The sequence below is a fragment of the Ischnura elegans genome, chromosome 1 (genome assembly GCF_921293095.1).
Source record: "Ischnura elegans chromosome 1, ioIscEleg1.1, whole genome shotgun sequence".
In the NCBI taxonomy this organism is placed as follows: domain Eukaryota; kingdom Metazoa; phylum Arthropoda; class Insecta; order Odonata; family Coenagrionidae; genus Ischnura; species Ischnura elegans.
Window position 1 is genome coordinate 146060120 of NC_060246.1, and position 27241 is coordinate 146087360.

Here is a 27241-nt window from a genome sequence, read left to right on the forward strand (position 1 = left end):
ACAAGAGCCATAAATGATTCTCATTTCATTGTGGGAACTATTTGCTATCAACATTCATCATTTATAGACATTCGCAGTTGCGGATGTAAGGTTAGATATGATACAGACGAGTTGAAATGCTAAGTTTGCGCAGGGTTGGAATATAAACAACGCAATAATTAGCTTACTTCAACAAAAGAGTCCGCAGCTCAACGGTTCCTCCGGAGGATGGAGTGGCGCCCTTGAAATTCTCTATCTTCAGGACAAAGCACCAGGGATATGGATTAAGATGAAAAGTCTCTTCTGCGACGTTCGTTCTCGGAATGGAAAGAAACCTCCACGAAACCTTCACCCGATCCTCGCCTTTTTGGTTCAAGATGAATGGAAGGCTCAAAGGCATTCTCGTTCTTCGCTTCGCTCTTTGGCTCCTAAATACCCAACGCATCTGAGGAGGAAACAGATCAATGAATTAGCATGAGGTGTATTATAATTTTACCGAATCCGAGAAAACTATCAGAGCGAATAGAACGGAGAGTATGAAACGTTCATGAGCTTGTTGGCAATTTTTTAACTGCCAAATCTGTCGGAGTAGGAAATATAATTTTAAGAATTTCGTGATGTCAGCGAAGATACAATTTTGCACCCAAGTAGCTTGGAGAAAATAATGGGTTGGGAAATGGTTCGCATTACCCATTGTGACTAGATGGAAACAGTCAGACGGCCTGCAATTTAAAAAGTACTTTTCAATGGAAATAAAGCTATAATCCTCTTAATGATTTATGCATGTATTGATTTTATGTTTCATTGCGTTTTTTTTAAACTAATGCCATTGGAATTCACCTTTATCCGCTAAATGGTTCATATTTAATGATATTCACAATAAAATTTATTTCTCCTTTACAGCACTTCGTTAATATTTTCCAATTATTGGAGACGACATATGGACGGTCACCATGAACCCAACTTCACAATATTCCAAAACTCCGCCGATTTCTAACGAGCTTACTAAACCGTAGACCCAATGACGTCATGAAGACTTTAATTCTCGGAAATTCGCTGGTTTGGCTTTCGATTCACGCATGAGCGGTTCAGTGTAGGTAAATTAGTAGTTTCCTCCGAATATCTATGCATTTCATTAATTTCCATTCTCCAAATTCACGAATTAAATCAATTTCTGAAGAGTGGTAACAATGTTTGCTATGCAAATGATGGAAAATGCTTTTAAAAAATTGAAATAAATAAAGTAAATTAAATTCTTTTAGTGAATAAAACAAAAAATATTCGCGGAAGACCAATACTGGATGTAGGTAATCATAGACGGACGCGCTGCAGTAAAAATGCGATAAATATAGAACTTAAAAAAATACCGACCGATTTAGCAAAAAAAAAACAGAGAAATAAAGTTACAAATATGAAAAAAAATTCGGAACAAAATACGAATACGAGTACAAAATACTAAATCCCCCGAAAGAAATTCAGCCTTATATCCCCTAGTGCTTTCATCGCTCGATCTTTGATTACAACTGCCGCTTTGTCCATAGTACCTGCGCTCATTGGAAAACAAAGAAGGTTATCCTATGTTTACAGAAACAATACGGTGCTTCCTTCAAATTATTCCTTGTCCCTAGGCTATCATTTATGAATCATGGAAAATTAGCAAACAAAACAGCTTTTCATTCCAAAATAAAAATATACAAATAAGAAGAGATTTTCTTGATTATTCATAGTAAATAAAAAGCAGTACTTTCCATATTTCCAGCCGTGCTATTAAAAAAATTAAAATTAAAAAACTGTAAATAATTTGTCAACACCGATTAACATCCTAAAGGAGATGGTCATTGTTAAAACCACTATCATTGCGTCTTCGAAGAATTCCTTTTCTTCGCTCACAATATCGTGCCTTCATTTACGAACACGATCCGCTACAGACATAAAAACAATTTTTTCTACAAATTGTATCCAACGAAAAGAATTGCTGGGATTTCATTTTTTGCAAATTGAAACTTTGAAAAATTTTAGACTACCTCACCGTTATTCATATAATTTGGGTGGTTGATCATACTCAAGTATATGATGACTATATCTTATGATGAAAGCTTGGTTCCCGAATAGGTAAAGCCCATTGGCACACCTAGAAAATTTCTCAAAGGTTTTAAAATAGCATCATCTGCCAGATAGTTATTTTAAAAAATATGCACAAAATTGGTTACTACTATTTACATCGGGAATAGATTTACGGAGGATTTGTACGAGACACTTAGATATATAAAAAGAAAGCTGAGATAACGAAGAGATAATACTGGATCCTAGGGGCGTATTACGGCAGTTCGTTAGGGGAGGAGTATCTTTTCTACACAGCTTTATTTCCCTCGATCCGCCCCGACTGGATCTTCGTGGGAAAATGACTCTTGAATTAAATCGTTTGATTCCGTCTCTTGTAGATGTCTCCTTTATGGTAAACTAGCTGACCCGGCGAACTTTGTACCGCCTATTAATCACTGAACAGAAGAGCAATTTTCGTCCTCGGCGCATGAGACCAATATTGAAATCGCGTGATGGGTTTTATTGGCTGATTCCAACGAAAGTGTTTACGTAAAAGTATTTAATTTTCCAACTTGTTCCATTTCCCATAAAAATAAAGAAATAGAGAGCTCCAACGTTGGCCTCAACTTTTGGTTACCACGCAACTACCCGGAGCGCTATGCTTGTATTCCTCAGAGGGTTGACGGCGTTATGAGTGCAGAAAAGAAGAAATTACGGGGATAAGGGCGCACGATAAGGCCCAAAACATCGTGGAACTAAGGCATGTCTTTTAAAACTTGTCCATGTATGAGCCAAAACCAAGGTAATTGATAAGCTCATTGTCTATAAAAAAAATTCTGTAATTAGCAAGCATCAGTGATTATGATGCCAAGATTCGAAATAATGGGAGAAAAATTTACATCGATAAAGTATATGGCTACCCGGTAATTGAGTTAATGAATATGTCATAACAATCGCCAATTAAAATCCGTAATATGTAACGTATGAAATGTCAAAAAATAAAGTCGCCGACGAGTAAGTTGAGGTGATAAATGGGATAAACTCCAAATAAAAAAATGAATTTAAAACGGCAATTGAATTCGTACTCTTGACGTTTGTAAGTGGACGTATCTTGCGGGCCCCCAAAACAAACCCTTAAGGAGACATAGAATTATCACTTATTTTTATATGTAGTCGCAAGGCCGTTACAGCCGTTGATACAAACGGATCTTAACCCTAGGTTCACGAAGACAAAGGAGGGTTTTCAAATTTCCGCTTAGTATTCATATTGGAAACAGTGAAAATGCAAATTCTTAAGCGATTGACACCAAGCTATTAGTAAAGAGTGGCAGCAAATACCCCGAACGTCCACTTATTTCAGTACCAAGATCCAACAAGAAAGAATCAGAGTACCCGAGTTCGTTTTTGTTCCGGGCCAGACCCCGATGTTTATATATACCTTCATAAATGAATTACAGAGAGAAATGCGATTTGGAAGCGTGTCTTCTCTTCAATCAACTGTTCAGCGCACTGCTGGATTTAATCAGTTCAGCAAGCTTAGCTTAACTCGAAGTGCCCTCTCCACGTTGCACCAATCAGGTTCTTAATAATGGTTCCTCATTTAGATTATCTTGAAAGAAGTTTTCTCTATTAAAATCATTATTAGCTCCGAAATTTAAGCTAGTAACTGTTCTATCTCGCAATAGCCTTATTATTCCTTTAAAATCCAATACCTCATCTACCTGGAAAGGTACTTCGCACTGCAACTAATTAAGAGACCACAGGTAGAATCGAAGATGCGCGGAAAGAACAGGCTCAAATCCCAGGTCAGGACGGATTATCTATCCAGGCGAGGTTCCTGAAATCGACTCGAATCTGTTCCCTAATAAAAGCGCCTCACTTGCCTACCACCCTGTGCTAATGACGTGTTGATTCACAGGAGAGTTCGCCAAACCCAGCAGTCGGCGGCCGCGGGATGCCCAGTGGGACTCTCTCTCTCCCATCTCTCCCGTACCTCGCGAGTGAAGACTACTCTAAAAGCTCTCCTCTTTCCTTTCTTCTCCTCCCCGCATTTTCCTACAACCGGTTTCGTCACGGTTTCTTTGGGGAGGTATTAAGAGACCCCTGCATCGGCCGACCAAAGGGACGGACGGGCAAGAGTTAGATGAACGGGACGAGGAACCCGCGGGCGGCGGGGCAGAAGACCTGTGGAGGGAAGGAAAGGCGAGTGCTTTCGAAGCTGCCTTCGAGCTCGTTACGCATAGGGAAGGGCGTGTTGGCTGAAGGGTGCATCCGATGCTTGCATTTCGACTCCTCTTATCAGTCCCAGAAGGAGCGAGGCCACGTTTTCATCCACAAAATAACTGCCGTTTTTCCATCACAAAATGCTCACGCCTCAACAGTATTAATCCTGCAATCCCAGAAACTAGACATGTTTATACAGTTGTAATTTTTCGTTTGATAATAATGTTTTCAATGTTTCAGGCATAGTAGTGAATGCCAACTAGCTTTTAGTCATTATTCCGAGGTAGATCTACTCGAATAGAACTCTTAATAGAGCGTTTCTCATATTTCGACGGCTTTCTATTTGGTCGATCCTCATATAAATTGGTAAAATTTATTCCAACATAAATATAAAAAATGAAAATGCTCACAAAATTTTGGCCATTTTATTATTAGATTAAAAGATGTATAAAAGCATATAATTTAATTTTAGAAAAAGTCCGCCGAGATGGAGAACATGGGGGAAGAGGGAAGGGCAAAGCATCCAGTTCCTAAACCCAGGGGGTCGTGGGTCTTTACGGCATGTATCGTTATGAAGAGGACAGTTGGGTGTACAGAGTTTGCGAGCACAAGCATTTCATCCTGGGGCTCATGCCCGCCGTGATTTGGGGTGTGCAAAGGAGAGGGGGATCAAAATCCCTGGGATTAGGGTGGCGGATGGGGCCTCCCGGTTCCTGGCTAGGTTTTCAGCAGCCCTAGAGATGAATTCAAAGAATCGCATGATTCGCACGATATGAGTGCGTGATATTTCCATGCATATCTCGGATCTTTTTGAAAATGTGATGCTTATTCTTTCATGGACATTAACCGACACAAAACAAGTCTTTTACGGAAGACAGGATCGGATATACGCATTCTTGTGGAAATTATTGACAATTGACTTTTCGGTCATATAATTATTGTGTCTATTAAGGACCTACCGAGTAAACGGCGGTGAAATTGAATTAAATTGGTGTTGACAAAGTTGCTCAGGACCGGGAATCGAACCACGGACCTAATGGATTTCCGGGCCAAAGCGGAGGCCGCTATCAAGATTCCATAATTACCAGTTACCAGGTTTCTGTTCCTTGATGATGTAAGGATTTTTCTGTTTCTTAATGATGTAAGGATAGCTTAGTGGCCTGCGCAATTGCTCGGAAAGTTTCAGGCCAGTAGATCGATTCCACGTCTAGGGAAATTTTTTTTGCACGGCAATAGACAGTGGCGCCGACTCCATGGGGCCTGAGGGGGCCCGAGACCCCTCAAATATTCGTTATGGGTGTGAGGAAAAAATGTGTCAGGCTTTTCAATGTTCCCCGGAGTGTCCAGATATCGAGATTCGAGTTATCAGGGTTTTAATGTTGATCATATGACTCTTTTAAAATGCTTAAAAAAACTTAAAACTAAGTACTTATAAAATTTCCCGGGGCAAGATCCCCGGTTTTGGCCACCCCCAATATTTTTTTGTAATTCGGCATCCCTGGCAATAGATGAGAATATAACTATGGATTCTCTAATAATAATAAAAAAGCTAATAAGATTTAAATGAGCACAGATGATATAAATATCATGCAAGAGGTAGATGGAAAGGAGGGATGATATAGAAGGCAGGGAGAGAAGAGGGCCCTAGTCGAGCCGTGACATCAGGTGTATATGGAGGCCGCGCTGGCTGCCCTCCGGCGTTAATGACATGCAGGAGAACAGCTCGGCGCATCATTATCACACGTGGAATGCGGTGCGGCCGGGACCAGATAGGACGGGACCGAAAGGTCCAAGGCGCGAGCGTATCCCAAATAAAAACGAACGGGGCCATTGATGCGGTCACCGAAGCGATCAGTGCGGTATAGCTCTCTTTTTTTTTATTCGCTCATTTATCCCTTCCAACCTCTCCCAATATCTCTTTCTCTCTTCGCAAACGGAGGAAATAATGAATTGCTTCTCAGCTCACTTTGATTTATAGTTTCATAATCAAGTGGCCAAAAATGTGTCACCCTCGAGAAAAGATATCTTTCGCAGGTATCATTGGAGAACTAAAGGAAGCACTTTGCGCGCATAGGATGCGATTTTTTTTGTGGTAAAATGCAACACTCACGTATTCCACGACTGATAGCTCACTCGTGTGGGTCATCCGATGGAATGTGAACCCTACAAATGGCTACATAATGCAGCGGAGTATGGCACAGGTTACTGAATCTTAACCTAGGAGGGCGGTGATCGGGGGTTGAGGGTTATATCCGAGCATCCGAGAGCCGAAGTTGGTCTCACAGCTGGTGATTCTAGAAAAATATTATGACAAAGTATTAAAACAAACATTTATTTTAAGCGTTTATTTTTTTCATGGAAAAGTTTTCACGAGCCCAATTTAAAGTGCAAAGGCAATATAAAAAAAAACATTTTCAAATATAATGATAATCTTTTTGGACACCCCTCCCCCACAGGAAAACATAGAAAGGGAAAACTTCAATGAATGTGCTCATGACAAAGAATATTTTCAAAAACTTTCGTAAGTAATTGTAACTTTTTTAAATTCACCTCAAATCAGGCAATTTAAACCTTTACGTTACTTACAAACGATAGCCTTAATAAGACGTGTCAGTGCGATAATATCTTCGTGCACTGAAAAGAAGCTGTAGGTATTCTATTTCACGTTACCACTAACTTCTAATTCTCCTAGTTGAGCACTCAACCCCTAGTTAGTATCCCCTTTATTCCTTACAGTTCCCATTATGAGTATAAAAGTATGGCCAGAATAAGTTGCGTAGCATTTTTTTCATCTATTATTTCAATTACCACAAAATCGCCTAAGAAAAAATTATGGTACATATTAATTATCATTAGTATGATCATTAACACCTAATAACCTTTGGAAAACGAATTACTGATTACTACCACGACTTGAAACAGTTATTCGCCGTATTTATACAACCTCATTTCTCAACACCCACCCTAATTAACATGATAGGAAGCTCAGATCCTCGGGCAATCTCGTGGTCACTGACCACGCTCATGCCTCGCTCGAGCACGTCCAGCGGGTCAGATTTTGGACACGCTTTTATTGGCAGCTCGGGCAATCAAGGCTGGCGAACTCTAAAGAGTTTTCAAGGCGAAATGATGGTCAGGCGTCTGAAGAGCAATCCGTAAAATTAACGCACAGAGGTCACAGATTCATCTTTGCATTTTTTGCATTAGATAGAAAAAATAACGCCTACAAATGATGAAGAAGGTACACAGATGCAATTGTTCGAAATGGCGCAAAAAGACTTTTTTTAATTCTGGTCTTCTATTTATGTATACCAGCACTTTTCAGGCTACCAATAGACTGTTTTATTATAAGCTCCCAGAGATTATCCTCCTTTTTCTCCTTACGACTCCCTCTTCTCCATCTACTGTTGTGGGATCCCATTGCCTGCACTGCATACGTGACCCCAAGAGTGTAAACCCGGCACTGCTACCGATCATTTCGGCGTGCCATGTTCTTCGCGTGTGCATAGGGTTTACTACCCCTTACCTATATAAATGCATTCAATCCAAAATGGAACAATACCTGCCGGCGATCAGAATAGTATTAAAACAAACTCTAATAGAACCCTGAGTAGCATCCGCGGTCCGACTAAAAATTTTCAGGATATAGTTACGGCTCAAATTCATGTAAAGAAAAATCATCGTGACTAAATGATGCAAAAACTCTTTCCCTTTCCTCCAATCAGTGGTGAAAAATAAGAAAACTAATTTGGTGGTACAATTTCAGCATAACCAAATCACATGTAACTACAGCCTGAGACCATACTCCGCTGTTTTCTTTGGTGTATAAACGAAATTTGTGAAAAATAAAGTGAAAAAACGTAATACAGTAGAATAAACGTAAAGACCCGGTAAAATACAAAAATCAATTTGAAACCCATTTTGAAAATTTCCGCATAACTTTCATAAATGTAGAAGAGCGCTTATGTCCCCTTTCTTATAATTGAATTAGTTTGAACCCGTTGCTGTAAAAGCTTCAAGCTGCAAATGAACGGCTCATGTGATACATGAGAAACAGGAATAAAAGTAATTTGATCAGACTGTGAATCGGTTCACAAGTGCGAAAAATGAACTTCTGTTGCCTTTGCTATACTTATTTTTCACACTGCAAGCTGTCAAGCTCAGTATCGCCTGTGATTTACGTACCTACGCTTATTTCGTAATCGCGGTGACTAGGAATCAGTACTCGGAGGCTATAGTTTTTGGCGCCCAGAAACCGTGGGCCGATGCCTAATATGGTCAGGTTTACAGCACGGGTTCGATCTTGCGCTGCTTGGAGTGAGTGAAACTTTAAAGAGGAAAGAGATGAAGGCTACCTTGGGAAGGTGGGTCAGGGGTTGGGCACACAGCTTGGAGAGTTCGATGTATTGGACGGGAAATGTGTCACGGCAATGGAGTATTAAGACGGGTCAAATAAAAATAAAATGAGACTAGGTGTTAAAATAATTCGACAAAGAAGTCTATTACAGCTTTATGACCAATAACAGTGTGTGTTGAGTATTTTTTCAAGTAGAGCGAAGCATTACTTGAAGTACAAAACGCGTGATTTAGATGAATATTCTTCCTCTGAAAAGCAATACGATGCACTTAAATCATTAACAAGTTAATGTACTTAAATATTGAAGAAAAATTTGCTAACGAATGATCAGCATCAAACTTCAAGCATTTTCGTATTTCAGGCACCTATGAACGACCTGAACTATGATGTTGAAAAATTGTTAAATAATTTGATGAACGGATCTTTTGTAAAACCATGCTTTAACGACAGAGCTCTTCGGTCCCAAATAATAGGCATTTTTCTTGGCGCACACGAAAAATTTGAACATGCGCGCAACTCTCCCTTGGCCTCTCAAGAGACGGTGAAAGTGTGATAGAGCGCCTCGGCATAGCATGAATGACGATCTTCTCAAACAACCGCTTATATGGACATTTGCCGCCCGAGATGGTGTTTTATACCTCTCAGCCATTTATATTCGCCTTCTTTCGGATTCGCAAGATGTAAAGACCGCTCACACGAGATATTTAAATACTGCGACTTATGAGAGCTGATTTTCGACTAAATTTATCCTTACAGATTTGAAATTAGAGCGAAAAGAAAAAGAAAACTTTACTTAAAAATGAGAGGATATCCAGTCGTTACCGGGTGAAAATTAGATGAAAAGAAAAAATAATAACTACTGGTAATCAATTTCAAACTAAGCGAAAATCAGCTCATTTAGTTATAACATTTAAACGAAAAACAAGTGCACCACCATTAATAATGAAAAAATAAGTTGTATGAAAGCTTGAAAATGAGCGAAAAAATTGAGTGCAAATGTATGTAAAGTGAGTTCGGCAGTATAAAATCAGGAAATAAAGTTTGAAAACAATAGAGAGAGTCTTTTGCATGGGAAAGGGTTTTAAAACCGTTATAGCGACTATCAGCAGTTCATGTGCGACTATGGTTGCAGTTTCAGCGTCTAGCTGCAGCTCAGCTATTAATGCTATTCTCCGATGCAATGTGATCAATGTCACTGTCCAGCTCGTACGGCAATTTTAGAGTGTGCACATCACCATTTATTCAATAAGGTAGGTCTCTTCTAAATTTATACAGAATTCAAGTCATATTTTTTAAACCTCTTCTGGTCCGCTATTATCGTGAATATCTTATCCATCACTTCGATGCCTTGAATTAAGAAGTTGCTCGATAGATTTGGCCAAGAGCTATATCGCTCCGCTGGGATCCTTCGGTTAAAAACAAATTTGAAACCCCTTCTTTGCTTTTCGACAGTGCCTAAGCTCCCTCGAGTCGATTTGTAAGAGCCATATCCTCTTATACAGTGCATTGTATGACGACTTCATTTTTGTGCATAATACAATGAGGTTTTAGTTCTTGTTTATTTTTCAAATTATCATTTACTTCTTAAATATAACTGATTGTTTCATTTATGCAAGAGTGCCTGGCGCGTAATCTCAGCATGGTTTTGTTGGTCTACCTCAGCTTTCACAAAGTGAAATATTTTTTATTTATTTTCAATGCTTTGTTCAATAACAAGAAATAAAACCAAGCATTTTTCATATACCTCCAAAGGCATGATGAAACTTAAAATATTTTTTTTAATTATTTTTTTCGTGAAAGAAGGGAATATTTTAAAAATTCTAAAATCACGTTTTCTTGCACAACATCAGAGTTATCGCGAACATGGAATAATATTTCGAATAGCTCAATAGCTCTCCAATAACTAATTTTGGGCCCAGAATGTTTTATATTTCTCTCAAGGTCCGACTCACCATGCTTTCCAGGCCATGACTGAGCAATCCCAGAGTGAGCAGAATTACCCCGCTGTACTTACGGTTTACTCACTGCGGTTGTCAGTAGGCTTCAACCCCACGCACAAATTATAATAAATTGTCGAATATGAGTGAATTTATAACAATCGTATGTATGACTGCACATTATAAGACGGTATTGACATTCTTGGGTAAAATTCGCAAGGGATTAAAACAATGAATATAAAGTTTTGAAATTTTAAATTGAAAACTGCATTACACATAAGCAAATCCGTATTCACTCGATTTTGAATTTCTGTTGTGGTGCGAGAGTTATTACCATTCAAATGAGCGTGGCGGGAAGTTAAATGAAGGGTCTTTAAAACATTTGATACAAGCGCTGCGCCATGTAAAATGGATTCACCATGTCTTAAAAATCCGACGATATATTAACGTGCTATCAACTCATGTCACCCTTCACCTATTTGTTCGTAAGGGTTTGGTTGTTAGGTACGCTCGAAGAAGAATAGACTTACAATTAGCAAAATGGCTCAATCAACCAGCACGTGTCGGTGAGTGAAACGGCACATACCTGGTGCTTGAAAGCGTTTTGTAACGTTCGTTTTATGTGTATGATCGTTTAATTTACAATTACGGTGTGTTTGCTTGATTCTTTGTTCAGTTGAATACTTTTTTTGGGTTGCTTAATATAGCTGATGACTGCAATTGTCTATTTTCCCATACACAAAATTTCCATATTAATTCCCTTTTTGCCCTATTTTTTACTCAGGAAGCGAACTAGGAATAATAACGAAGAGGATGGCAGTGAATTTACTCCACTATCGAAACGCATAAATAATCTGCACATTCATTCTAGCTGTTGTAGCACTTTGAGGCATTTAAAACACCATTGTGTAACCGATGAGGTAAGAAGAAAATTTAAGTATATTTGTTTTAAAATTTGGAGGAGGCTTATTTTTTTATTTCATCCCAGTTATTTTGTACTACTTTACATTTTGGTGCATGTGATCTTATTTTGTATATCTTTAAGGTAGCTACAATGCCGCGAGGTAAACTTCCGTTGACGTAACTGGCATATCTCACCTTCCAATCTTATGTATACTCACTGTTGTTTGTCAGTCAAGTGAAATATCACTGACAATATACTTTTATTCTGCTATTGATTGTCAAGGAGTTGAAATCATTTGTGAATCAACAGCATATGTATTCACTATTCCTTGTTATCGTATGTTAAGTTTCTAGTTGAGTCATTTCATATCAAATGAACCAGCGAAATTCAACCCACAAACTTGAATTTTCCGGAAATTTGGTACCCATAGTTGGTTTACATACGTATTATGACTGATTTTAAATTTCAGGCTTCTTTAGCCGTTTCAGAACTAGAGTAACCTGATTTTCAGCCTAAAATAATTACGAAAAAATACATTCGCGACTTTCACGCATTTAAAAGGTTGTTTAATTAATCCCAAAATTGAAATAGGAAAAATGTGAGTATTTCCTTACTCGTGCAATATTTTCTGCAGAAGTTGAAGCACGGTATCTGATTTATTGTCATCACATTATGAAGGACCAAAATATTATTATTACATAGCAGTTAACTCCACATCTTCAATTACAAATTACTAAGTATAGAATGTAGCTCCAGTGTCTCAATATTATGGTTGGTATCATTGGAAAGAGATTTTGCTCATCGCTGTTTCAGATTAATTCTTGCAGAACATACTTCTTTCTCCGATAGAAAGAGAGGTGAAAAATTTTTCAGAGCATAACTCTTTAATGTTTTTGGGATCAGATAAGCTTCTTTTATGGACTCTATAAACAAGCCTTTATCACCATCCATTGCCTGCTGTCCATAATAGAATAACAAGGTTTTCCAAGTCTTTTTGGAAAGAAAGGCAACTTAGCGTTGATTCCAAAATCAATCTTGCGATGACGCACTTGCAAAAAAACCTTTGCAATTGTTGTGTTGAGCACTTATTCTATCTATATAATACCCCATTTTATAACCAATAGAACATTGAATTGTCTCTACAGGTTTTTACTGAATGGTATTGACAAAAGTATCATCATGTTTTAAATGATCAGAAATATAACAAGCATATGGATGTATGGCTTACTTATTCAGTGTCAGGATTTTTGTAGCACTTAACAGCATGGCATACTAGTCCAATGGTAACATGTGTTTCATCTTGTATCCCAAAACCATTAATACTAATGCCTCATTTATGTTAATTTTTCTTTCTTTCGGATATGGAGCTTGCCTTTTTACTTTATTATTATGTGGAAACTAAGTTTCTTGCTTAGCTACTGACTCATAATTCCTATTTTATTTACTGTTAACGATTACATTCATGTGAGAATGCACATAATCCTTCATAATTAAATTTTAGGCAGTGAACATATTCCTTTTCTATTGCAAATGCAAATTGCAACTTCATGGACTATTGTTTGTGATAAACCAAAGTTGTTTCAATTTTTCTTTTTGGCCATAATGTAGAAGCAAAAGTAAGAACTCAAATATTTTCGTGCCTTTTTAGTTTTTTTCTTTCATTAATTTAACTAGTTGATGTAAATCATTAGCCTTTAATTTTTAGTTGCTATACTATCAGGTCTGGAACCAGTGTCATTGCGTAATAGGGTAGTTTCCTTCATCAAAGAAAAGGAAAGGCATTGATTGTGATTCATTACCCACCGTTAGTGTATTCATAATATGTACATACAAATTATTTCGTTTTAGAAATTCCAGTTTAGACTAATGTTAATTATCAATTTTAACCTCATTTGAAAAAGGCCAGATGCGCCCATGCGATGCCAATCCACGTGACATCACAGGGACCTAGATTCTATATTAGTAGTCAGGAGTTTTACATCGTCTGAGATTACTTATGGATGCATGTGGCACAGAGCTCAGGGAAACATTTCCTAATAATCGCATATTAAAATTGCTTATGGTCAGAAAGTTTCCTTCGTTTGATAGGGTATTAATAATTCTTATTTAAGCCAAGCGCTACCTGCTAGCAGGGTACTCTACGCTACCGCCATGCTCGGCAGCAGGCAGCCTGCATTGTAGCAGCAGCCTGCGGCGTTTATAGCCTCCCACCAAGGTGGCCTCACATGGCGGCAGCGGGAACCAGAATGACGTTACACTGGCTTTTCCCAGCATTCACACTTAGCTGTCACGTGTTCGCATGTTGGAAAATTTTCACTTTTCATTTAATCATGAAAAATAGATATCATTATTTAAAAATATAAAAGTGTGAAGTATGTACTCCAGGAGTAATAATCTTTCGATTTAGGCAATAAAAAATACATATTAGGAAATCACCCTATTCTTCTTCTTGTACATGGAGCCACTATCTTTTGTAGATTTTGCTTAGATGCCTTCATTTTACGATTTCCATAGCTTTGTTTTGGTGTTAAGCTAGAGAATACATTTTCATCTGTGAGTCATTTATTCCTGTTAAACTCCAAATGATGTGAATGATACCATTTACTCTTCATAATTCTGGAGAAAATTTGGCAGATGTAAAGAAATTTTCAAAACTTTCCCTCTTCAATTTTAAGATGAATTAAATACATGTAAACTACTAACTGAATTTAAAACAACAACAAGGGCATTTTTGAGTTAGTTAAGCTTAAAATCGGGTTGCTGTGCTGGAATGGCTTAAGATAGAGGCCTGAAATTTTAAAACCACATGAGAGGGATACCAGTGATTTCTCTTTATAAACAGAGGTTCAGAAATTAGAAAAAGAAAAGAAATGAGATTGACTGGTTGTTTAGTAGTCCATTTGATTTTTTTACTTGATGTCAGCATGGAAGAGATATTCACTCATATCCTTTGGCGGCCAAGTTTTTGTGTATTTCTTCTATCAATTTTTGTACCCAACTATGTTTATAAAAAAGTCACTTGAACCCCTTTGCTTCTCAATCCCTCGTATGAAAAAAACCAAGTGTACCAAATTTCATGATAATTGAGGTTAGTGGGTTGCATTTTGCCAATCTCAAACATATTTCTGGATCTTACTTAAGTGGTTTTTCCCTAAATACTTTCCCAGCCAATTTTATTAAGTTGACTTTCTAGTGTAGCTATTGGTATAAGAGGATGAGAGAGAGTGAGTTATAGTGTTCGTATAATGGGGAGAATATCTGAAGTGCAAAATTGTGTGAAAAACTGCAGTATAGATCAGTAAAGTGGTTGTGCTTGGAACTTCTTTTTCCACTTTGCCATCCAAAGCTTGACCTCTGTTTTGAGATTCATAACACTGCTACTTTTGTCCTAGGCAAATGCTTCCTGTACTACCTAACTTGGATGATCAATCACCTAGTAGGTATCAACAATTAAAAGGCATGCCATACATCTCGTCTTCTTTATTGTCCATCACCTTACACTGGAACTCTCATTCCCAACTTCCGACCTTGCCATCATGGCTGCCAACCTTAGAACACTACACTTCCTAATATTTTCTACCATTCCCTTTGCATCAATGATTACATACTTCACAGGATGAGCAGATTTTTGGCATGTGTGAGTTAAGAAACGTTACATCAGGTGTTCCACAAGGAAGCGTAATCGGCCCCCTGTTGTTCATTATATACATTAATGATCTCTGCTCCCGCATTAGCAGTAAAATACGTTTATTTTCTGACAACGCTGTCATCTATCGCGAAATTAGTGATCACTCTGACTATGAAATTCTATCATCTGACTTAAACAACGTTCATTTGTGGAGCCAAGAGTGGGGACTCAAACTTAATCTGAGCAAATGCATGGCGGTACATTTCTTGTGGAATTCGTCCAACTCGAACCACGTTTATGCAGTGGATGGCATTAATGTAAAGGCAACAGACGAAGTGAAGTACCTGGGAGTTACGATAACCTCGAACCTCACGTGGGGAACACATATAAAGAATATTTGCGGCACAGCCCTGAAGAAATTAGGATTCGTCAAGCGTATTGTGGGAAGATTTTCGGATGAGAAAGTATAGGAAAGGTGCTATTTCGCTCTCGTCCGACCGCACCTTGAATATGCAGCGAGCATATGGGATCTGGTGCAGAAAGACTTAATCCACGAACTGAATAAAATTCAAAGGAAGGCTGTGCGTTTCGTCAAAAACTGCTACGGGCGTACAGACAGTGTTACCCAGGTGTTAAGCGAGTTAGGCTGGGAGCCGTTGGAGACTCGGAGGCTGCGCGCTTGGCTTAGATTGCTTGAACAATTGAGAATGGATATTTTTAAGAGCGACACAGTGAACATAATATTAGAGCCACACTATATTTCCAGGTCCGATAGAGGTGATAAATTAAGAGAGATGTTTTGCCGAACGGATAGATATGCGAATTCGTTTTTCCCCCGAACCATAAAGGACTTTAATAAACACTAGTCCCAACTTCGTTTGAGCACTTAATTGTTTTTTTAGCTGTAAACGGCTGGTGTCCTAACACCCCCTGCCACACGCCTTTTAGGCTGCTTACGGGGTATTATGTAGATGTAGAAGAATATAGAGATTGAAAACTAATAGAGGAAATTTGTTTTTAAGATCATTGTTCAAAGATTCAAGAATAGGAATGAAGATTTTACCGTAATGTAATTTTCTATGCTAGCCAAAGCAGAAGTACTGGGTGTTTTAATTGTTACTCCTACCCTCTTTGAAATTTTTTTGGATTGGTCGTACAGTTGACTGAATTCTATCAAAGTATCATTCAAGAGGTCAGTTGCTTTGCTAATGTCGATAGTCTCCTTTTGAAAACATCTACTCATCGTCAGGCACAATGTTTGACTTAGTAGATCAGCAAGACAAACTACAGTCAATATTAACTCCCCCTATGAAAAAATTGTATAAACCTGTTTAAAAATTTTATTCAATTTATACAATTGCCATGGCAATGTATAAAATTGCATAAAATTTTGAAACAGGTTTATACAATTTTTTCATAGGGGTCTCCAGTAGTGTCTGCGCACAAAAAGTTTTACCTTTAGCACTAGAGTCATTTGAAAAATGTGCCCATTTGTAAATTTCCTCTAGAGACACAACGATTTTTTTCTCAATTTTTATCAATGTAGGTGCTGCAGAAGATAGATGCCTTTCCACCCATCTTGTTTTCTCAAGTAGAAGTAATCTGGTTGCTTACACGATTGATAAGTTCTTTCTTCTTTTTAGTGAAGCTTTAAAGAAGGATACAACTTCTTCAATTATTCCCAAAAAGTTTTGCACAAGCAGCAAATCAGAGTACTTAAGTAAAGAAGAGACAGATTTAACCCTTTGCGGTCCAATGTCGAGATTGGCTCGACAGGCCTGGTGCAAGCACCAGGTCTAACGTCAAGTTGAGCTCAACATCACAAGGTTATATCAGGGGATCATACAAGGGCAATTTTTCAAGAGATGTCGCACATAAATAATTTTTCAATATTAAACTCTTTTATTGAACTGTTAGCATAATATTAAAGTCAGTGGAAGTTTACTATGGACTGAAAAGGATTAAAGAATTACAGTTTAAATTTTTTGATGTGAAAACACACATTGCTTAATCCTTGAAATTAAAGTCGTTTGTTAGCTGTAAATACGATTCTAAATGGTTTATGGTCTAAAATTCTGTGCCACAATTAGCTGTAATTTTTTCAAGTATTTGTTGTTAGCTATTGCATTGGTAAAGGCATAAAAAAAACTTCTCCTTACTTGTAAAATACAGGAAGTTAGTTCCTCCCTCTTTGAAATAGGTTGAAGATCTGATATACATGGCTGTTTGCACCAACACTATAGTAATACCTATGTTATTGCTAAGCTTCTTTGGTAGTTACATGCTAACTTTGAAATAGATAATATAGAGTAACTATAATAAAAGGTAATGCAAATAAGAAATTTTTTTAGAATTTGTTATTTCCGACTTCTTCACATGCAAATGTGGTTTCATACAACTCTAAACTCAAAATAACTATAAAAAATCCATTGTAATAGATTGCAATGTCAAATTATTACCTAAAAGATAGTAGGAAAATAAACCTTTTTATTTTAAGGGGTTTACCTCCAGATATCATGAGCTATTCAAGTGAGGTAGCCCCTGTCCATAGGCTTGCTAGATAATTAAAATATTTTACACGGATTACCAAATCGGGTCGTCATTTGTCAATTATGGGTACTCTTTTGTGGTAAAAATAAAATGCTTATTATTCTATTCCTAGAATTACATAGTACATAATAGTAAATAATTTTTATGTAATTTTGGTAATGGCTGGACAGGTAGGAGGAAAATGATTGGGGTAGGAGATAATGAACTGGTTGGCATCCAAAACAAAGGAAGCTAAAAATAATCACTGTGCACAAAAATAACATGGAGGTTTTGTGAAATCTCCAAATTGATGATAATCTATGACAAAGAGTATAGATGGATGCAGGGGCACAGCAAGGAATTAAGGCTGGGGGGTATAGGTGCAACTAATACCAGGGTGTGTGGGGGTATGGTATACCCACCAGGATAATTGGTAGGTGTGATATTAATAAATTGCGAAATTTTAAGATAAATGATTGAAAATGGTGAGTATTTTTACGGATTTCTGAGGGATATTTTATTAATCCTTACACTATTCTATTAGAAATATCAATCCAATTAAGTAAAATGGATTAAACTTAAAAATTTCTCTGAGCTCTGGGGGTTTATCCCCCAAAACCCCCCCCTCGCTCATTAAATGCATCATTAAATGTATGTTTTAAAAGAATGCTCATTAAGAATAACTTTCATGTCAAATGATGTATCAATGAGTATTTGGACATGTATTAAAATGAAGCCAAAGAATTCTCTTAGAAAATTTTAGAAAGAGGTAATCATTGTGTAGAAATTTAGTAGTGGCAGTCTGCTATCTTTCAGGTAGTTTAATTCAATTGATAAATTAACTGGTAGGCTTTAAATTTCTGTCTGTGGTATTTTTAGGATAAAGATATGCAACCCATCATTTTGATCTATTCTTCTTGGTTATTATATTACAGACTAATGTTTTGGGATACGAGTCACCGCCGTGGACTGATGAGGCAAATAGCAGTCCAAGTCTGATGCCCCCTAGTCGAGGTATGGAGGACCGATTTGAAAACTGTCCTCCAACACCTCCAGAGGTCTCTTTGGGAAACAACAATGTACATACATTACAAAATCATCCAAATGTAGTTCCTCCAGCCTCAGGATGGATTTCAGAAGAGGCCCTTTCAATGTATAATCCCTCCCTTGATTCATGTGATAATCCATTTTATTATGAGTCAAACAAAATATTATTTTCTTTGTATTTGGAAAGAATGCAACGTGGTGGTCAAAATCCTTACTAATGCAGAATTTGGGAAGTAGCTGGACTACTTGGACAACATTTGAAGTGTGAAGTACTTTGTGAACCATCTTGTGATTTTGTGTTGCCTTACCCATAGTATTTAGGTTATAACTTCATTTGATAAATTTAATTATTTATGTATTGTGATCTTCATCTGTAACTTTGTTTTATGCCATATTTATGTAATATTTTATAGAATTTTCTTCTAAATACTTCGTATGACATATTAAAGGCCTTGAAATATAACTTGTTTTATCAGTTGATTTCCAAACAAGCATTTTTATTCCATTACCATATTAATTCTTTGATAAGAATAGCCATGGATGAGTAAAGAAGACAATGAAATTGAAATATTTTCAAACATTGAAGCACGTAATTCTTTGGATTTCATGTCGATTCCATATTCCAACTTATTAGCCATTGACTGAAAATGATGGCAGACATTTGTGTAATCTTACATTCATCATATTCCTCCTATGAGTGGTCAATTCTTCTTTTTTGAGGAAAAATACTGTTTTCAATCACCTACCTAGTTTATTTTTGCCTGTGTCATTTGCATTTATGCAGCATAACTAATGTTATCTACTTTTCTTAATTCATTATAATCCCTCAAAACTGCTACAAGAGAGTCACCTGAGTTTAACCCTTTGAATGCGGGGATGTTTTTACACATTTTGCACACTAACTGCAGCATTTACCCAAAATTTATTACTACCTGTTTATTTTGCCCTTGGGCACTTTCCGTCACCATAAGGATATGGCTAAGGGGATTAACTCTACCAGACTGGCCCTTGTGGTAGGGGGTGCCTCCTGCACAGGGGTCTCTTCTGCACTGGCTGCAGCTAAAATCGTGAACTCCGGCACCCCAAGGGTTAATGGTTAGATTGGTCTGTTTCATAGGTGTTGTAGATATTAACGGCACAGACAATGTGGGCCTAGGAGGCTAATTTGTTGAAATCTTATTTCATGGACTTGAAGAAATAGGATATATTTTTTCAACATTCAGTTTTTAATTACCATGTCTACTGCTCTCAAATGTATCACAATTAAGCTGTATAGCTAATTCCTACAAATTATTTTTCAACACTGGTCAACTGATGGAAACTCATTGTCAATCGTGGATAATCATTAATTTTGAGTATTCAACAAATGAGGATCCTTACCTTGGGAATGGCTTTTTCAAGGACACTCAGTTTTCTTTGTGGTTCAAGCCTTCTGTCTGTAAACTGCATTGATAAAGCTATTGGCTGGATGACAAGCAACAATAAGGAGAGGAAGGTTATTATTTTTCCTCAGCAGGCAAAGTGTCACCAATCGTCAGTAGATCCTTCATGAATCAGGTTGCTAAAAAAAGGAAGTGTTGAATAGGTGAAGCCATATAACCTTCCAGCTGGACTGGAGTTAAACATTGGGAGGACAGGATAGGTTATTATGATTCATACATCATGTTCAAAATCAAATGTAATCACTCATTTTCTCTACTATTCCTCTGGAATTTAAAGAATTTGTACATGCTTACTCATATTATGGAAATATAAAAAGAAAATTTCTTAATTACTCGTACGAAATTTTCAAATGGTTATATCTAGAACAACACCTTTGGAGCATTATGACACATGACTGTTCCTCTACCATAACCTCTCATTGATGAATTTATCAATTCTGCTTTCATTTGATGAAAATTCATGCTGAATGAAGATATGCAACCTTGGGTCAAATTATACATGGATTATTATAAATTGGTATGATGCATTCCGATGCTAAGGCATCATTCTCCAGTACACAGAAAAAAATCTTTGTAATTGAGAGAGACGTGTGCATCTTACCAAATAAACCTGTGAAAATTTACAAAGATTTTATATCCTTATTCATCTCCCATTGAGGTCAGGTTTCTCTCTTTTTTTCTTCCCCTATACAGCTGGGGTATTTATTTACGAATCAAGTAACACGTCATAATCATAAGATCCGTAATTGAAACCTTTTTATTCCATTTTAGTGTTATTCTTTTATATGTGGGGTTAACCTCTCTTTCAGATTGCATAAATCACAATCATTACCATATTTCTTTGGTTTGACTGAAAATTTCATTTGCACCAGAAGTATGATTGAAGATTCCAGAAACCTCCTTGTTTAGAGCCGTGAAAAATGTTAGAAATCAGGTGTTAGACTGCATGTTACACTGGGGAGTTTAATCCATGTGATATGATTGTTCAAAACTATTTTTTTAAATAGCTTCACATATTAAGTACATTCCTACTCTAAAAAAAAGAATATTTTTATTCATACAACCGGGGCCATTGAGATTTGACCCAGGGAAGTTGTGTAGCCCCACCTAGTATAAGGCAAATACCACCATATGCGGGTCGTTAAAAGGATTCCTGTCACAATTACCTAATCATGGAAAACTCATTCTTGACTTAGATGTATATCTATAATAAGTGGCTGATTTAATTTCAGGTTACCCAAACACTTGAAATCTATAGTTAGGATACATTTTACTCTTTTCTGTTAATCATTTTTTAAATTAATGAATTTTTCAATTCTTTGAAAGAGTGGGAATTTGTATTTCTTATGAAGGATACATGTATTTGCTGTTTGAATATTTAATACCAGTTGTAAAAATACTCCGCATTAAATATTTGAAAATAAGACTCATGAGACCCTTTGTGAATACAACAATAGTGATTTTTTTGTACTGATCAGTTGAACAGGTATCAAAAATTTGCTGGAATAAGGGGATGGATGCAGTGTGCTGTCAAGTTCACAGCTAGAAACAATTGTCAGGGTTCTCCTCATATATTAGAAAATGCAGTTTTCTATTACATGTGCTATGTAAACTGTGTTCTGTTCATTAGACAGCACTTGTTAAAGTTGACTTGTGGTAACACAAAGTTTTTTTGCAATGCTAATTACTTGTTCTGATGATAAGTCTAGTGCCTTGAGTGCTTCTTTGGATAAAACCAAGCAGCCACCAGGATTCATTATTATTCAGAGTGGTTGGATTAGGCTCATGGGTGGCATTTTGGGGGGTGCAGAGGGAGCCTGCCCCCCCCCCTCCCCCAACTTAAATAATAATTTGTCCGAAAAGAGGAGGAAAACTGTGCATTCAAGTGTAATGAAAAGAAAAATATCAGAAGTTAAAATAAATTTAAAAAATAATTTTCCAGAGTAGGGCCCCCGGAAGTCCCCCTTTTCACTGGTATCCCTTTGCCTCCAAACTCCCAGCAGGATTGTTGCCCCCCCAATGCAAAACTTCACCCATGATTTGGCTCACTATTAGGACTATCCCTGCCAGCAAAATGGCCAGAAGCACAATAGTTTCACACTTTTTTTTTCAAAAGCTCCATGATTTCATAGGGCAATGGTCACTATTACAATGTATTGTAAATCTTTGGCAGCATCCCTTTTCATCCAGCTAAAAGAAGGTAGAGAAATCTCATCACTTCCTGCTAAATTATCAAAGTCATCAACTGGTATGAATGGACTGTCAATAGTCCATTGATAGATAGAGGTTAAAGAGCCACAGAAACATTACCTGTGTAACTAGCAATGAGGCCATATTTTGCTAGCAGGTGAAATTCTATTTAAAAGACAAATTTTAAATATAATGGGTGCTATTGCTGCAAAGAAACTTTGTCACAGGACTTGTGGTGAAAAATGTATTCAATAAGAATTAGAATGTGGTAACTTTTCATAGGAATCCACCATGGCAAGCATACCAATCCATTTGCTTTCTATGCTTTTATTAATGCCTAGCAGCATTCAAAAGACCAGATGTTCCAGTGTGTTATAAACATGTGGTAGTAGATGGACATTTGCACATGAAAATATCCAGTCATTTTGGAGTCCACCGCCTGCCTGACTAGCAAATATTATTATTAAAGTAGTCTACCAATTAAGGTAGGTTTCCGTGGAGCACCAAAGAAGCATTCTGGAAGCCTCCCTCTTCTTCAAGCACTTCTCTCTTCAATTCACTGTAAGGCCTACTCTCTTTCATTCTATCTAAAGATTCTTCAGAAGTTCTCATGGTATATTATCCACACCCACTGCTTTCCTAGCCTTCATATCACAAAGGGCTGTCTCAATTTCTGCATCTAAGATCCCTGGCCCAAGATCATCCTCCTCCAATGCACTTTCCTCCCCTAAAGTCAATCTCTTGGGCCTGCTCCTTCAATCATACAGATCCTCCACATATTCCTTCCATCTACTTTGTACATCTTCTTGTTTGGTTTGCATCCTTCCATCTCTAGCCTTAATTTTAGACATGGCTTGCTCTCCTTTGCCGCCTGATAGCGAATTAACTTTGGTGTACAACGTGCCTACCTCTCCTTACTTCTGGTACTTTTTCATTTCCCTCACTGCCATTTCCACTAAGCCTCTGATTATTTAGATCCCTATACTTTCTTTTGCCCTGCTTCGCATCCACATTCTTCCACTTCCTTCTCTCCTCCATTTCTTTCAACATTGCCTATGTAACCCAAGGCTTCTTTATCCCCCTGCTGTCAACATAACCAATTGACTTCTCCGCCGCTTTGACTATTTCCGTTTTGATTTCATTCCACCAAGGGCGTATCCAGGATCAAAACTAGAGGGGAGCAAACTGTGGTTGCTCTAGTTGTAACACAGAAAAGGTTAATGAAACCAAAATTTAAAGAAAATCATAACAGGGCTGTAAGTATTAGCTTTTAAAATTATTTGTTTGAGAAAAATTTATTTTTTATTTTAATTATGTGTTTTAAAATAATATCACTATTCATGAATTTAAAGAAAATATGCTCAAAACTTCCCTATGGAACTAAATTTACTTTAGCTTCTAAGGGGGGGAAGAGGGCAGTTGCCCCCTGCTGGGTACGGCCATGTATCCCACCCATCCTCCACCGTCTGTATATTTCCCATCTGCCATATGCTAATGTCCACTAGTTCCTGATATTCTCTCCTCATAGTCCCATTCAGTGCTTCTACATTCCATTTCCTCGCCTTCCTAACTTTCATGAGTCTTTTGAATCTGACATTGCATTTCATGAGCTCTAGGTAGTGCCTGGTGAGGCGGTGGGGCATAGCAGGGGGCGGTATTTACAACGGGAGCGGTTGCATGGAGACAGGGAGGAAGGTGGGGGTAGTGTGTGGCGGAGGAGGGGGCGGGTGGATCTTAAATGTTACCTAGGTTAGGTGCTCTTGTGTAGGCAATGAAAGGCCAGGATGGAAGAAGAGTGGCTGTGGTTTTGTTGTTACTAATGATAGGGTACAGATCTTTTAATATTTTTTTAATTTTTTGAGTGCTCATGAAGAATGTGGTGGTGAGATTAAGTTTACCAATTTTTTCTTTTTAATGCGTGGGGTGTACTGTTTGGAGAGGGAAAGTATTCTCTTTTTAAGCAGGGGCTCTGGATACTCACGTTTAAGTAGAGCATAGTGAAGGTTCTGTGTGCAGGGACGCTGAATTGTTGCAGATGCGATGGGCACGGACTGAGAAGGAGAAGGGAATTGCGTGTTTGGTGTGAGGTGGATGGCAACTGGTGTAGTGTAAGTATTATTCATGTTTGGTGGGCTTTCTGTGAATGGAGGTGATGAAGGTATTGTTTTCAAGGTGGATTTATCTAAGTAAATAAAAGATCGTAGCACCTTTCCACAAGAATTTTTAATGCGTACAACGCGTTTCGGCTCACTGAGCCATCATCTGGTACAAGACACTTCAGAACACGTGAAAATCCCTTTTATACCCTTGAGAAAGGAGGGCGGTAGGAGAGGATTTGACATCTTTGAGGATGGGGGATGGGAACGGGCATAGTAGAGACAGTGGGAAAAAATACAACTACGGGATGTGGAGAACCCACGTTGGAGGGAGGGTTCTAGTCATAACTGTAAAATGACGACACGTGGGGAAGAACCATAGCAAAACGGGAGGAGGGGGTGTTGAGAAGAGTGAAAAAAAGGGCGGTTTAGGGTAAAAAGAGGCCGCGTGTCTTTTGAATGTGAGAGGAGTAAGTAGCGACGCAGGAAAAGAGGCGGGGGTGAGGAGTCCCTTTGGGTTAGCTGAAGGAGTGAAAGTTAGCGGGGGTACAAGGGAGGAAATTGCCAGCAAAAGAAAATGGTCAAACACAATATGTAGAGAGGGTGTATATACAAATTATTTGGTTTTAGAATTCCCAGTATAGACGAATGTTAACCTCATTTGAAGAAGGCCAGATTGGCACCCATGCGATGCCACTCCACGTGACATCACAGGGACCTAGTTTCTATACAAGTAGATAGGAGTTTTACATCGTCTGAGATTACTAATGCATGCATGAGGCACAGGGAAACATCTCTTAATAATCACTTATTAAATTTGCCTAAGGTTGGTAAGTTTCCTTCGTTTGATAGGGTATTAATAATCAATCCTTAACTAAGCCAAGCGCTACCTGCTAGCAGGGTACTCTACGCTACTGCCATGCTCGGCAGCAGGCAGCCTGCATCGCAGCAGCAGCCTGGGGCGTTCATAGCCTCGCACCAAGGTGGTCTCACATGTCGGCAGCCGGAACCAGAATGACATTACACAGGCTTCTCCCACCATTCATACTTAGCCATCATGTTTCTGCATGTTGGAAAATTTTCACTTTTCATTTACTCGTGAAAAATAGATATATCATCATTTAAAAATCTAAAAGCGTGAAAAATGTTATCCAGGAGTAATAATATTTCGATTTAGGCAATAAAAAATAATAGGAAACCAGCCCATAGTAACTTTATTATTTCATGAGATAATCTTTAATATGTGTAAAATCAGTTTAAATGAAACTTTCTTGAACTTTACATACGACTTATTTTTCATTCCGATTAAAATTAAAGGTAGCTCAAGAAATATTTAACACCCCCCTTGAGTTTTTCCCTTATCTGCTATTGGGAAATATGAGGTTAAATTGAAGTTAAAGTAAAAGTTTCTCGTGGGATTTTGCAGAGTTTAATCAAACTTTTCAAAAATTCCTACTGCGTACCATATACCTATTCCCACACCTCTCCAACAAGAAATACACAAATATATTGTTGCCAGAGGCTGTTCAAAGTAATTTAGAATATTAACCCGTCAGCGCCCAAAGTTTTTTTTTAATTCTAACATATTTCACTTTTTAAAAATATGATGCATATGAACTTAACACAAAGAACACAATTCAAACTGACTGAATAATAGAGGAAAACCTCTACTATTAAGTATGTGCACTGACGTGTACGCTAAAATTCACATTGCCAAAGTATTGGCTCAGCACTGCACTGGGTGCCATATGGCACCCGTGGGCGTTGACGGGTTAATGACTTACAAACTCTGGCAGTGGCGCCGACTCCATGGGGCCTGAGCCCCCTCAAATATTCGTTAAAATAATTGAGAAAATAATTAAGTTATATTATGCTTTGTGAAATCACATAAATATATTTGTTATTTTTATTTCCCATTTTTGACGATAGTTACCTTTTAAAATAAATTCAACAATGTGTGTTGAAACAAATAATTATAAGGTTAAGCAGGTTAACTGAATCAAGTGGTGTGAATCATGGTAGTGTTTCGGTGCTGCGACAAACTTTGAATTTAACCTCTTCCCTGGGCAAGACCTCTGATATGGGCCCCCCCAATATTTTTTATAAGTCGGCGCCCCTGAACTCTGGTGGAAAGAGGAAATAAATTTGAAAATAGCCAAAATTTTTATTCTTCAAATGTGGCTCTATGCAAGGCTTTTCTAATGGTGTAGGGAAGTTAAAACAATAAATAACGCTTCGGTAGGGGAGAGTTTATATTCAAGTGGATAAGAAGATAGTGAAAAAAGTTAAAAATAATTGTACATTGGTACATAGGACAAAGGAAATGGCAAAAAAGAAAAAAAATTCCTATTCCTTGGGAACACTGGTGTACTAACCCTTAATCTGGGCACCTCAAATTTCTAATGTAACTGGGCAGGCAGGGCCCATTGGACCCTCCTTGTTCATTTTTTCTTTTTGCTCAAGTGGGCTAGCCTGCCAGCATAAATATCAATGGGTTTTGTCTAATAAAGCTAATTCATACAAAATCTATTTTTTAAATTATTTTTAATGGTCAGAATGAAAAATGTACTTATCAATTTTAGCAAAAATATGTAATATGAACTAGTAATGATTCATTCTACATAAAAATGACTTCTGGTGGAAATAATTTAAATTTAGAATCAATTAACATAAAATATACAATGCATTAATATATAATTGTGATGCGAATCACTGTATCAACATCAAAACTTATTGTTAGGTAAAAAAAAATAAAATTTCGTCAACAAGCCCAGGGTAGGCTAACTCTCTAAGCTTTCTGCACTATTTACGCACATATTTCATGTCTATATGTTTCTTGCCTGAGCTTTAAGCAACCAAGTGCGTC

General features: G+C 37.6%; 1 protein-coding gene across 1 annotated transcript; it reads left to right on the forward strand.

Moving 5' to 3' along the window:
- The first annotated feature begins 10900 nt into the window (after window positions 1-10900).
- On the forward strand, window positions 10901-19110 carry LOC124171726. The gene is made up of 3 exons (XM_046550996.1): window positions 10901-11105; window positions 11324-11459; window positions 18536-19110. Exons 1-3 carry the CDS (start codon window positions 11080-11082, stop codon window positions 18863-18865), a joined length of 492 nt encoding a protein of 163 aa, XP_046406952.1. The 5' UTR covers window positions 10901-11079; the 3' UTR covers window positions 18866-19110.
- The last annotated feature ends 8131 nt before the right edge of the window (window positions 19111-27241 follow it).